Raw genomic sequence first — 13,611 nt, 5'->3', positions numbered from 1 at the left:
CCACACCTCCAGGATCCCACCGGGATCCTCCATGGTCAGACCCCACAGCCAGGCTGTAAACAACGGGGTGAGCCCGGCACAGCCCCACACCCAGCCTGGCCGCTGGCCACCGGCAGGCCCAGCACCCTGAGATAAACCCGGCCCCGCGGGGCTGGCGAAGGACCCCGGCGGGAGCAGAGCAGGGGTCCAAGATGCTCAAAAAAGGGGCGAATTTGGTGTCATGCCACTGGAGTCCACAGAGAGCTTTGAAATGGGGCTGGGGACAAGAATTAGCTTCCTGGGGTGGGGGAGAGCGTCCGGACCCCAAAAATAGGGAGCAGGGGACAGACTGCTCTGCCTGGGGACAACTGGTTGGGTGCTTGGGGGTGGCGCAGCAAAGGGACCAGGCGGGGTAGCTCGTGGGGGTCTTGGGACCAGGGGAACCCTCGAGACCAGGCTGCTCCGGTCCTGGCAGTGGAGCTGGGGCTGCCATTTCCAGCCCACGGGACAGGGCAAAGCCCTTTTGATTTCCTCCCCAAGCCGCAGTAACGGTCCCAGCTCGAAGTCAACATGTTTTTGCTGGTGATAAGTGCCCGAGGAGGCTGGCAGGGGCCGGGGGTGCAGGCAGAGATTAAACCCGGGGCAGATAACCACCATGGGGCCCCGGGGCGGGCACCACGCTCCACTCCCACCCCGTCCCCTCACTCGGGCTCACACGCTGCTCCCGTGAGCTCGCACAGGGCCATCCCCTAAACCCACTTTTCGCGTGAGACCCCTGCCTAGCTACGGGGCGCCCAGCCCAGCGTCCCGTATGGGGCACGGCCACCCCAGCACTGCCACGCTGCCAAGCCCGGAGCTGAAAGCCTGCCAGGGCCTCCTCTCCCCAGCGCCTGCCCCAGCAAGCCTTGGCACACGTCTGGAGCAAGAAGTGAAGGGTGGCTGCGCCAGCCCCGGGCAATGCCAGCCTCCCCGCCGCCACGTGCCTGCTCTGCCCGCCACCATGGGCCAGGCTGGGGATGGGGCAGGGGGGCTGCTCCGCCAGCAAGATGGTGTCTGGTGGTCACTGCCATGCCATGCTTCCAAACCCCTGCCCCAGGCACGTTCCTGCTCCCAGTGCCAGCCCGGTGCCCTGCCATCCCCAGAGCACTGCCGTGGCCCCGAGCAGTGTGGCAAGGGAGCACGGCTGCCCACCCAGCACCTGCGCACCCATCCTTCCCCAGGACTGGGTGTCCGGAGATGGGGTGCCCAGCTGTTTTCTCAGTGTCCAGAAAGGACAGGGTGGGAAGGGCTGTGCATCCCCCCCGCCCCAGCTGCTCATTAAAGGTCCCCAGGAGGGACAAAACAAGGGGGTGACAATAACAAGGGACACGAACACACAGCCTTGGGCGCCCCGAGCCAAAGGCACATCTGGTAGAGCCATCTCCGGGTGTGCAAGAAACCGCCCTGACTCCAGACAGGGAGAGGAGGCCCTCAGCGCCGGGGGAGCCCAGAGCCCAGGCTAGTCACGTCCCATCTGCCTGTCCCCCCCACGAACCCCGCACACTGCTCTTCCCCAAAATCCCCAGCTCCAGGAGTCCCATGATGGCTAGGCTGCCCCAGCTCGTACTGCTCAGACACGGGCATCCCCTACAGCCAGCAATGCTGGGGGGCACAGCACTGAAATGGAGGGTGCCACTACCCCCAGCACAGGACCCCTGTGGTTTTGGGGGTAGGGGACTCACACCCTGAAGCCCCCAGGCAGAGAAAGCCCCACACCCAGTGCAGAACAGGGGGTCCCGTCCCACCCAGCATCCCCAGAGCCCTGCCTGACACCCACGGCACACAGGGAGGGTCTCGCTTACCAGTTCATAGTTGACAGTGGGGGAGCAGGGGGTCACAGCCTGCAAGGAAGCAGAAAGAGAGCCAGGATTAGACCCTGCGGCCCCCAACCCCAAGCATGGGGCATGGGAAGGGGCTGGGCTGCAGCATCCTCCCACCCTGAGCAAACCCAGTGCCTGCGCGAGGGGGTGACAGGGGCACCCATGGCCCATGGCCCTGTCACCCCAGGCAGGAGCACAGGGCTCCTGGTCACGGCTGGGCTCCCAGGTGACAGGAGCGGGCTCGGGGCCATGGCAGCGGTGCCATTTGTCCTTGGCCGGGGCGCCCCGGGCAGCCCCAGCCCCGTGTGGGCATGGCACAGTGCAGGGTGGCTGCCCAATGCCAAGAGCAGCTCCTGGAACAAACCCCAGCGTGGCCTCATGAGCGCTCCTGCAGCCGCCAGCTCACAGCCCGGCTATTGTTACCTTAATTACCAGCGGCAATTACTGACAATTAACCTTGGGTTTTGTGTGCACCCCAGTCAGCCGGGAAGCAGCAGCAGGCCAGGGTGGGAGAGGCAGCGCCTTGCCGGTGCCGGGGGCAGGGGGAACAGCCGCTCCGCCCCGCGTTGGCCCAGAGATGCTGGCGGTACTGGAAGGTGTGATTCGGAGCACCTCGTTCCCTCCAAACCCCTCCATGTGTCCCCAGGAGCGGTGACACCATCCAGCCATCCCCTGTCCCATCCCCGCATCAAGCTAACGTGACAAACGCCACTCAGGGGCTGGTCCCCCACCATTGCAGCACGAGGACCCCCCGTGCCCCACTCAGCCTCCTCTGGGCCATACAAACCAGGACTTGCCCCACGTACCCCACTCGGAGCACCTGGATCCCACCCCATCCCAGTCCCCTGGGTGATGCCCAGCGCCAGCCCCCTCCCCAGCCGCCAGCCTGTTCCCATCCCGCCTCCTTGTTTTCTTCAGGGGTTCCTCCTCCTCCCGCTCCCTTCCCCTGTTCATTATTATTATGATTTTATTCTAATGCAGAAACGCTTCCATAAAAGGCCCCTTTCCCTGCCCCGCGGTGCTGGCCCCACGCCAGCCTCCCTGGAATGTTCTCCGGCAGCGAGCTGCCGCGGACGGGGCCGGCGAGGGCTGTGCCGTACCCCGCACCGTGCCCCGCACACCGCTGCGTTCTTCCCCCGGGGATGTTCAGCCAAGGGCTCCCGGCGCCCACCCAGCCCCAGTTCCCCAGGCCGGTGATGGGGAGGGATGCGCAGCTCCCCCACCATGGGACACGCTGGCCCCATGGACAGGTAGGGTCCATGCCTAAGCCCTCCTCTGCTGTTGGCACCAGGAGGTTTACAGGCTACAAATGCTCCTTTGGCTGGAGAAGGGGGAAAACTGGGGTGGCCACGGTTGTGTTTTCCTGCCCTAGGGGATTCGCTGATGTCTAATATGGGCTTGTGCGCACCCGACACTGCTCCTCCCATCCACAGGAGACACCAGCCCGGGCTCTATGGCACTCTCTTATCCCAGAAAAGCAGTTTTAGGATTGCAGGAACGTAACGCTGTTTTCAGCTTCCATCACTCTCTCAAGTTTGCCTCAAACACACCCCAAGGTTCAAGGAGAAGAAGACAGACCCTGCCCCAGGCAACAGATCCCCTTCCTAGGGAAGCCGAGCTTCTGATTCAGGGGTGCAGGAGCATCCCTCCTGCCCCATGGGACAGGCGAAAGCATCACCTCGCACAGAACCACTGCGACCCCCAGGACCACCTCTGTCCCCAGGGACCCCCCGCATCCCCCAGTGCAGGAAGGGGTGGGAAAGGCGGGGAGACCCGCACACCCCTGGTCGGGGCTTCGCCTCGCCGCGGCAGACACAGCGGCCTTTCTTCTCCCCCCACCGGTGTTTGCATTCCTGCCGCCCGGCCCCCGCCGCCATGACCCCACTGCCCGGCAGCCCTGCCCAGGAATGCGAGGAACGAGGCGCAGCAGGGCTGCCGCCCACCCCGCCAGCCCCCCACAGCCCCCCGCCCGCCCACCCGGCCCCCCAGCTCGCAGCCCCGTCCCTCCCAGCAGCCACATCCCCACGAGCCGCCGCCTTGAGACCCCGGTTTTGCCAAGCAGCAAAATCAGTTTCCCAGCAAACGAGGCCCCACGGCCATGAGCAGTGGAGACTCTCTGATGTCTTGTAAAGGGTTGGGCACACCCTGCAGCCTTCCCCTGGAGAGCAACGATGGGCTCGCTCGCTCATAGCCAGTTGTCACCACACCTAGAGAAACTCCATACCCTCAAGATGTCCAAGCCCAGAAGTAAACACCGGGCCAGCAAACCCCTGGCAGCCCCTGGCCGCACTGCCCCAGGGTAGAGCAGCCCATGGGAGCCCTCCTCCACCAAAGCCCACCGGCTGCAGCTCGGGGACCAGCCTCTGCACCCCAAATCCCCACCAGGACTTCAGCACTGAGGGAGGGTGGAGGGATGTGGACGTCCAGCACGTACCGAGCGATGAGACACCCCAGAGCCTTCTCCATGCTGCAACCACCGTCCACACCTCCCTCCCTCCCAAATCCTTCCTCTCCCTCCTTCTCACTCAGCAAAATAACCCCTGCAGCCGCGGAGGTGCCCAGGGGCATCGCCAGGTCCTGCTCAAGCTGGAGCATCCCTGCGAGTTGTAGCCCCAGTCCGCGGGATGCCAGGGGGGCTGGGGTGAGACAAACCTCCACGGAGGGGCCCTGCGATTTGGGTGCGGGATGGGTCGGTGTGGCACTGGGCACGGGGCGGGCTGGGGGAGCACAGGGGTCCCCCCCAGCCGGGCTGCCGGAGCCAGGCAAGCGCTGGCCCACAGCCCACGGCACAGCCCGCCCAGCAGCCGGTGGGCGACGCAGGCCCATCTCTGACGCATATCCCTTCCTTTGGGTGGCGGTTTTTGTTTTTCCTTTCCCCAGGAGCTCCGATAAACATTCCCGAGCTGGCCGATATCCGGGACAGTGCTGACCCTTGCAATGCCGGCAGCAGCCGCAGCATCAGCCACCCCAGGTCCTCACGTAGACCCCACCATGCCAGAGCCACTGCCCACAGCCAGGCACGGAGACCCCAGCAAGCCAGCCCAGCTCGTGCGGTTCGAGCCGGAGATGTGCTGTCAAAAGGGACCCCCCCAGCATCCTAGACACCCCCCACAGCAAGCCAACAACAGGCAGGCACAGCCCTCCTGGCCCCCCCTACCCAGAAGGGATGTGGACCCCAAAAGAGGGGAGCAAGTCACCCCAATTCCTTCAGCCCCCAGGAAGGGGGTCCCCTGCCCAAACCTGGTGGGCTGGAAATGCGGTTGCTAAAGAGGATGGTGACACAGTGGCCAGATCAGCATCCCATGGCATGAGGCTGGGGTGGCACCAACGCCAGCTCAGCAAATGTCACCCCCACGGGGAACCTCCTGGGGTCCTACGTCACCCCATGGGGGACCTCTTCCTCCCCAGCAAGGTTGCCTGAGTTTTATGCCACCACGTCCTGTCTGGGCTGTGCACCACCTCCCCATGCACCCCACAGCTCTGCTCACCCTGAGACCCTGCCCCAGGCAAGGGGGGGGTCCCAGGGACAGCCATGGGCCACTGCAGCCCCAGAGCCCTTCCCCTGCTCGCCAGCCCCTCCAGCCCTGCCGCAGCCACCAAGCCCTGCCAATCCCCCTCTTAGCCACAGTGTGGGGCAGAGCAGGAGCCCCGCTCTGGCACCCTACAGCAGAAGGCACTTTAAGGGGACAGATTGGGGCCACCAAGTCGGGGATGTCAGGGAAGGTCTTCCCCTCTCCAGCACTCCTGTTCCCTGCTTCCCGGCGGGACCAGCCGCAGCATCCTTCCCTGCTGTCAACCATAAGGGACTACAGGGTCCAGGCTCAGAGAGTGCCCCTCCAGCCACACCCCTGCCCTGCCCAGGGGTCAGGTCCCCGTTGCCCACACCACGTGCTGCCTGCTCCTGCCCTCACATTTCTCGCAGCTCTGGCAAATCTCCTGTTTATACAACAAGTCCCCAGCGAGAGGACGGCATGTTTCCATCCGCGCCCGCTCCCCCCTCGCCCCAGCTCCACCCTGCCTGGCACAGCCCTGGTGTATGAGGCACAGGGCGGCCACGCAGAGCCCCGGCCCCCAGCACGGGGGTCCCGGGGAGGGAGAGCACCCCAGCACCACACTGCCCCTCTCTGCCCCCGCCAGCGCTCAGGGCCTCTGCTGTTTTTTGGGGTTTCTCCCCTCGGGTGGGGGTAACCAACAGCTGTGCCGAAGGGCTGGGGAGCAGCTCAGCCAGCGGCTTGGGGTGAGTCAGGCTGGGCTGACACCGGGGCACGGAGGTCTCACCGCTCCCAGGCTTCCCTCCAAGCATCCCCGGCTCACCCTGCAGCTAGGCCAGGGACTGTCACCGTGCCGTCCTCTCCGTGCCGCCCTCTCCGTGCTGGGGCGCCTGGCAGCACCTGTGCCAAGGCAGAAGCCACCAGGCTGCCCTGCCCCTACACTACACAAGAGATGCTGTTGGTACCCGGGGAGGGTACTGCACAGCAAAGGGCCACCACCATGCCAGGGATGTCCCCCAAGCTGGCATGGACCCCATCTCCTCTGTCTACCCCCCGGTATGTCCCCGGGGAGCTGCCCCATGGTCCATCCCCCACAGAAAGGCGGCAGCAGGGCCAGGACAGAGGTCACCCAGTGCGCCCAGCCCTGCAGATCAGGGCTGAGATACCAGCAGGGACACCAGCCACTCCACCCCATAGTGGCCCTGGGGGCCATCGTCAGCACGCTGATGCACCCCGAGACCCACGGCATGGCCAGGAAGGTGACAGCCCCCAGCAGCCCCAGCACGGTGAGACGGGATGGGACACTGAAGGCAACGCACAGGGAAGCTCCGAGAAGTTGCAATGCAGGCAGCGCACCAAAATAGCCCTGGTTTCAACCCAAATAAGGGCAGGTCCCGGCTCGGGGCAGTTTGAGCAATCCGCCCCAGGGATGCCAAGAGCTGACTAGGGGAAGGGGAAGAAGGTAGTGTCCCCGGGCCTGTTTGGGGTAGAAAAAGGGGTTTTGGGTTTCAGGAGAGAGACAGAGGTGCCTCCACATGCCCAGGACAGGGGCTGCCCCGCTCTGCCAGCGGGTCTTGGCTCGGCCCAAGGCCGGCCACAGGCAGGGATGTGCTGTGCTCCAGTGCCTAAAAAGGCAACATCTGCAGGCAGCGGGTCTGGATCCAGCCCCGTGGGCCAGCGCCTGCCTGGCACTGGCCCCACAGCCCCAGCCATGCCCCGCTACCAGCGCCCACCCATGGGACCTGCCACCCACTATGAGGACATCCCTCATGCTGGTCCCCCAGGGACCCCACAACCAGCCTGCCTCCAGGGAGGGCATGGGGTCACTGCCCCCCCTGCACCCCACCTGCCCCCAAGGAGGGCATGGGGTCACTGGACCCCTGCACCCCACCTGCCCCCAAGGAGGGCATGGGGTCACTGCCCCCCCTGCACCCCACCTGCCCCCAAGGAGGGCATGGGGTCACTGCCCCCCCTGCACCCCACCTGCCCCCAAGGAGGGCATGGGTCACTGCCCCCCCTGCACCCCACCTGCCCCCAAGGAGGGCATGGGGTCACTGCCCCCCCTGCACCCAAGGAGGGCATGGGGTCACTGCCCCCCCTGCACCCCACCTGCCCCCAAGGAGGGCATGGGGTCACTGCCCCCCCTGCACCCCACCTGCCCCCAAGGAGGGCATGGGGTCACTGGCCCCCTTACACCCCACCTGCCCCGAGGGAGAGGATGGTGGTCCCCCCAGCCCCTCATCAATCCCCCTGGCCCCAAACCAGCCACCGGGATTGGCCAGGGAGCAGCTCCCACACCAGGGATTGGCCAGGAGCAGAGCCACACTAGGATTGGCTGGGACACAGCCTGCTGCAGGGGGCTTCACCAGGATTGGTTCATGAACAGGTTCTTACGTGGGATAGGTCAGCAACTGTATTCTCACCCGGGATTGGTCAGTGCATGGATTCTTAGGTGGGATTAGTCAGTGCAGATTTGCATATGGGATTGGTCAATACATGGATTCTGACATGGGATTGGTCAGAGCAGTGATTCTCACATAGGATTGGTCACAGCAGCGATTCCAGCACAGGATTGGCCAGTGCACAGATTCTCACATGGGACTGGTCAACAAATGGATTCTGACATGAGACTGGCCAGCACATGGGCTCTCATGTGGGACTGGCCAGCACATGGGCCCAGAAGCAGGCGGGCTGTGCCCCACTGATCCCTTGTCCCCCACAGATCCTCTCTGCCACGCTGGTGGAGCACCAGGCAAGCCCCATCCCTAGGCACAGAAGACTCCACTACAGGCTTTGGGCTGCCCCATAGCATCAGGGGCATCTGCCAGTGCCCATGGGGCTGTGACCCACCTTGAGGGGTGGTCAAGGTGCCAAAATAAGCTCTGGCTGCCCCAAGGGGTCTGTGACCCCCAGCACTGAGCCCAGGGACTCCCCTCATGGGGGAAAGCCCTGAGCAGATGGAGACTGGGATCAGTGCTGTATCTTCACCCCACGGGATGAAGCTGAATATGCTGCAGTGAAACTGAACTGCTGAGCAGCACTCCCAAAACTGGTGTGCCCCACCTATGGTGTTGGAAGTTATAGGAACAGGAGGGGGAAGCAGAGATGGAGCTGCTCCCCCCTGCCCAGGGGCTGTGCCATGGGGATGCTCTTCTCCCTGCGCCCCAATACCCAGCAGGGGGGCCCTGGTGCTGATCAGGGGCTGCCAGCACTGTGACGGGATGCCCCACGGATGGGCTGCAGGAGGCCAGCCATGGGGTGGTGGCAAACCAAGCAGGACGGTGGCCCAGGACAGGGCACAGCTCTGCTCTGGCAGCCCCCCTAAACAAGCCAGAGTGCAAGCAGACCCCTTGGCTCGGGACCCCAAATGGGGGGGACGGGGAGGGGCACAGCCCCAAGGCACAGCTCCGTGCCCAGGGTGGGCAGCAGCCCCATGGGGTGGCACAAGCACTGCCCTCCCTGAAACAGGCCAGCGGGATGGCTAACGGAGGGGCTTCATTAGAAAGGGTGCAGGCTGCAGGCTTGTTTTCTCCCCACCCGCTTTCCCCAGGGGTGTCACCCCCAGGGATGGCTTCGGGCTCCAGGCAGGACACACGCAGCCCTCCCAGTACCACCACGCTGTAGGGACACTGGGTGCCTGCTTGGGTGCCCCCCAGCACCCCCAACTCATCACACAGCAGATGCCACCCCAGCACCCTCCATGGGGACCCAGGGTGCGCAGCCACTGTCACATCCCTGTCCCCGCCAGATGCCTCCAGCACCCATACCAGGGGTTACTGGTCCCGCACCGGGGGTTGACCCCGATGCGGAGCGGGATCAGGCGCCCCGGGGAACGGCGCAGTTCTCTTTTTTTTCTTGTTTTCCCCTTAAAACCGAGAGGGCTGATGCCTCCTCCCTCGGCCGTTTCCTCTCCCAGGAGCACAGCCCAAAACCATCTGCGCCGGGACCGGCCCTGCCAGATTTAACCCTCTGCGAGCCCGGCGGCGCCGGGGGTCCCTGCCCGGGGTGGGGGGGGGCTGGCACCCGCCGGGGCTGCCGGGCTCCTCGCCACTCATTAACCCGGGGTTTAACCATTGACGGTCCCGCGGCGGGATCGGGGAAGGGGGTTAACCCGTGGGCTGCCAGAGTGTCCCGGCCCAGGCGCTGCCCCTCCCGTGTCCCCCGCCCGGGGTGACAGGCACCCGCCCAGCATCGCCCCCCGGCCGGGGGGTGGGAGCGGGGCGCCGGGGGAGGACCCCGCTTTCCCGCGCAGCCCTCGCTCCCCAGGGACAGGTCCCTGCGCACTTCGGAGGGGACCCGAACCCCAGCGCCTGTGTGTCCCCCTCCGGGGCACCCAGGGAGTCACCGCCCCGGCGAGGTGGGGAGGTGGGCACGGGAGGCACGGCCCCCCCGCCCTCGAGCCGCTCACAGCTCCCAGCCGGCAGCAAACCGGCCCTCACCCCCTCCCCAAATCCTCCTCCTTGCGAGCACCGCATTGCCCCCTCAACAGCGCCCCGAGACTCCCATCGGGGACCGACAACAAGGGACCCCCCAACACGGGGGGGCAGCACCCCCCAACAAGGCACCACCCCATCACCACTCGGATGTCACGCGTGGCCCCCGGCCCCCTGACGAGCTGCCACCCCCCGCAGCATCACCCCCCACCTCGGGGCGGGGAGGGGGGGGCGCTGGGGACCCCCGTGCCCTCGCCGCCCTCCCGTACCTGGTTCATGACGCTCCCGAAATCCATCCGGGGTCTCGCCTGCCTACATCCGACAGGGACGGCAGCGCAGCCTCACCTGGCCCGGGGGCCGTGGGGGGCGGCCGGAGGGGCCGGGGTAGGTGGCGGGGGGGGGCGGGCAGGCGGGAGCCCGGCGTCGCCCGGGCGGGAGGCGTGAAGGCAGACTGCAGGCAGAGCCCCCCTCCCTCCCCGGGCCAAGCCTGGAGAAGGAAGGAAGGAAGGAGGGAGGGAGGGAGGAGGGAGGGGAGGGAAGGAGGGGGAGAGACCGAAGGGTTTCGCTCCCCGCAAGCGGGACCCCGCCGATGGAGGAGTGCAAGGGGGTCCCGCCGGCCCCCCGCTCCCCTCCGCACCCCCGGGGCGGCCGGGGGCTGCGGAGCCCGGGGGCACCGGCCCCGGCGAGGAAGGGGGTCCCGGGCGGCTTTTTCCACCGTTTCCCTCCCTCCTCTCGCTCCTTCTCCCTCTTCTTCTGCTTTTCCCCTCTCTCCCCAGCTGCACGGCGCGCTCCAAGTCCAGCCCCGCTCCGCTCCCCTCGCCACCCCCAAAAACGCCCTTAAAGGCAACCGGGAGCCCAACTCGGGCAGCTGGCTCTGGGCGAGGGGTGCCCGCAAGTGGGCAGATCCCCCCCCCTCCCCCCCCCCCAAAAAATACCCCCCCACACCTCCGCCACCTCCCCCTGCACAGCGCCTCGCACCCCGTACCGAGGGGCCGCGGCGGACGGCGGGACGCAGCGGGGTCGGGGCCTTATCGCGCCGCGTGACGCCACCGGCGTCCCCGTGCCCTTGGCGGGGGGGTGGCAGGGATGGGGGTGTGGGGCCCTGCTTGGGGCCTTTTTTTGCTTGGCACCCCCTGGCATGACTTGGTCCCCCCCTGCCGCACACGGGACGGGACAGGGTGCCTGATTAATGTCCCTTGGGTGCCTCACACCCCCAGCGCTGGGGGGATGTGAAGATTTACCAGCCCATCCCTCAATTAAAAAGCACAGCCAAAATGCTGGTAAGTCCTGGCTGTCTCTCAGCACGTGCAGCCACGCCAGTCCCCACTCGCCTGTCCCAAACCCAGGGTGTGCCCAGCATCCCCCTTGCCTTCCTCCCATCTCCCTTCCTCCTCCTCCTTGGGGGCTCTGTGCGGCGACGCATGGAGCCCTGCTCTCCCCGGCCACCCCTGGGGCAGCCCAGCCCCAGCCCTGCTGCACGAGCAAGTGTTTAGTGCCGGGAGAGCCGGGAGCGAAGTGGGGAAGCCCCCGGTGGTGTGGGGCAGGGGGGAACCCGCCCAGCAGTGCCCCACAGAGCGGCGAGCTGGCTGGGGAGGCGGCGAGCCAGGCACCCGGCCCAGCGCTGTTGACATTTTCTCACCCAACACCTCCCCGTTCCTGTTTGCGTTTCCGTCCTCAAGCCGCTGGCTCAGCCAAAAGGCCAATGCTGGCTCTGCCGGCATGAGGCAGGACCCCGGGGACCCCCTCCTGCCTTGCCACCTCCCCCCACAAAAGTCACCAGGGAAGGGTTGGCGGTGAGGGGCTCTCCATCTGCCCTCCTCCAAGACTCCTGTAAGATGCATCACCCCCACTGCAATCCCACTCCAGCAGATCCTGCCCAGCCCTCCATGCCTCAGTTTCCCCAGCAGCCAGATGGTGCTGTGGGACGGGAGCACCAAGAGGCATCAGTGGACCCCTCCTACTGCCGAGGACAAAGCACTGGAGCCCCGACACCCCCGGGGGGCACCTCCTCACCCCCCTTCCAAGCAAGCGCCTGCCCCACTGCCCTTCCCGGCACCCAAGGCCACTGGGCCAGACACCAACAGTCACTGACATAGGAACAAAACACCCCTGCCAGGATCCATTGGCACCCCCAAACAAGCCCCCCCCCAGCACCACAACCCTCAAAAAGCAGGCATCCTAAAAAGAGGGGAGCGCTGCAACTGGGATGGAGGGGCAATGAACACCCTGGGTCAGGAGAGCCGGGCACAGACCCTGGCTCGGCTCCGGCATGGAGCCCCGCACAGAGCCCCTGCTCCTCGGGAGGCAGCTGTGGGACAGTTCCTGGACCCTGGGAAACACCAGCAGCGGAAGAGCCGGGGCCAGATGGGAAAGTATCAGCGGCCAAGCAGGACAGAAGTGAGTGAGTGAGTGAAGGGCACTGACAGCACGTTCCCATCCCCAGGGAGGTGACGGGAGCTGTCCCCAAGGAGATGATGTGTCCCCTTCGCCGGACACGGCCAGAGAAGTCTTGGCAATGTCCCTGAACTCCAGCCACCAAATACCTCCCGGAGCCATCGGGGACAAAGCACTGGTGGGAGCAGATCCGGCTGTTGGGCAAGTGTCTCCGGTGGCCCCTGCACCCCACTGGGTCCCCCCAGGACACCCAGAGAAACTAGCCCCCACCTGAACCAGCTCCTCCGTGACCTAAAACAAGCACCCTTGAGCATCACCACCCCAGATCCCAGTGGAAAAAGGGGGACCCGGGGACCAGGCACAGGCGACAAGGGTCATATCTGGAGGTGAAAGCACACAGGGAGGGTGAAGCCCCAGTGCAGGGTCTGTAGAGCCCCTTCTTGAGCCAGACCTTTCGGCTGCTTTGGGGTCGGTGCCACGCCTCAGATGATGCTGGGGGTCCCCGGGGACCCAGCGCCCTTCCCGGGGCAGGTCCCAGGAGGGGTGGCCGTGGGGGATGCAAAGTGGTCCAGGAAGGGAGAAAATCGATGGGAAACGAGGCAGAGACCCTCCGCGGGAGCCCCTGTCCAGCCTGGATCCTGCCTCCCACCACCGCAAGGCCTGGGGGGCTGGATCCGGCCCTGGGAGCCCCCAAGGAGGGAGGCTGGTGGTCCTCACTGCCTCAGCAGGCACCTCCCTGGCCAGTGCTCACCAGTGCAGCGAGCGTGGGCAGTCTCAGCATCCCCACTCCCCTGCTCACCCTCCCTGTGCCCAGCAGCACCCGGAGGGCGCAGAGAAGGGCCCCAGCTCCTCTGAGCAGCCGAGCCGATCCCCCCTCCCGCCCCCGGAGCTGAGAGAGGCCGAATATTTGGGCGGTGACGTAAAGAAGGGGAAAAAGGAAAGAGAGAGGGGAAAAAAAACAGAACCCCCTCCAGGACCCGCTGCGCAAACACGACCTGGCACGGCACCAGGGCAGGGCTGACCCCCGCAGCCCCCCATCCCGCTACCCCGGCTGGGACCGTGCCAGGGCCAAGGACACATTCCTGTGGCATTCCTCCCCGCCCCACCCCCCCCCCCCGCCACCGCATGCTCTGTTGTGGAGACCAGGGGTGTTGCTAATTAGCTGTCCCAAAGCACTCAGAGGGGTGGCTTCTAATGGGGCATCGGGGACAGGGACAGGACACGCAGCTCCCCGTGTGACTGATACATCATCCCCTCCACTGTGCAGGGAGGGGGCAGCAGGGCAGAGTGGCTGGGGCAGCAAGCGGGGACAGGACAGACACACGTCCCCGAGCCCGCTGCAGCTGGGACATGGATGTCCCCTCCCTGCAATCACCGTTCCTGGCACAGCCACAGGCAGCCCGTGATGCACGGCCTGGCCGTGCTCCCCAGCACTGCCCGGAGTCCCCAGCCACG

General features: G+C 66.1%; 1 protein-coding gene across 10 annotated transcripts in view; it reads right to left on the bottom strand.

Moving 5' to 3' along the window:
* The window catches only part of TNS1 (tensin 1), a 54,969-nt gene extending 44,443 nt beyond the window's left edge, over nt 1-10,526 (bottom strand). For 7 of the 10 annotated variants that reach the window (XM_068407327.1, XM_068407329.1, XM_068407330.1 and 4 more), the window contains exons 1-2: nt 10,032-10,526; nt 1,821-1,859 (exon numbers count right to left, since the gene is read on the bottom strand). In XM_068407327.1, coding sequence (XP_068263428.1) covers nt 1,821-1,859; nt 10,032-10,058 — 66 coding nt within the window. In that variant the 5' untranslated portion in view covers nt 10,059-10,526. The remainder of the gene's footprint in view (nt 1-1,820; nt 1,860-10,031) is intronic. The other 3 variants (XM_068407335.1, XM_068407336.1, XM_068407337.1) reach the window with 2 other exon arrangements.
* Between the last annotated feature and the right edge of the window lie 3,085 nt (nt 10,527-13,611).

The sequence above is a fragment of the Nyctibius grandis genome, chromosome 9 (assembly GCF_013368605.1).
Source record: "Nyctibius grandis isolate bNycGra1 chromosome 9, bNycGra1.pri, whole genome shotgun sequence".
In the NCBI taxonomy this organism is placed as follows: domain Eukaryota; kingdom Metazoa; phylum Chordata; class Aves; order Nyctibiiformes; family Nyctibiidae; genus Nyctibius; species Nyctibius grandis.
Note: the sequence above shows the minus strand (reverse complement) of the source record. Positions and strands in the feature narration are given on the sequence as shown.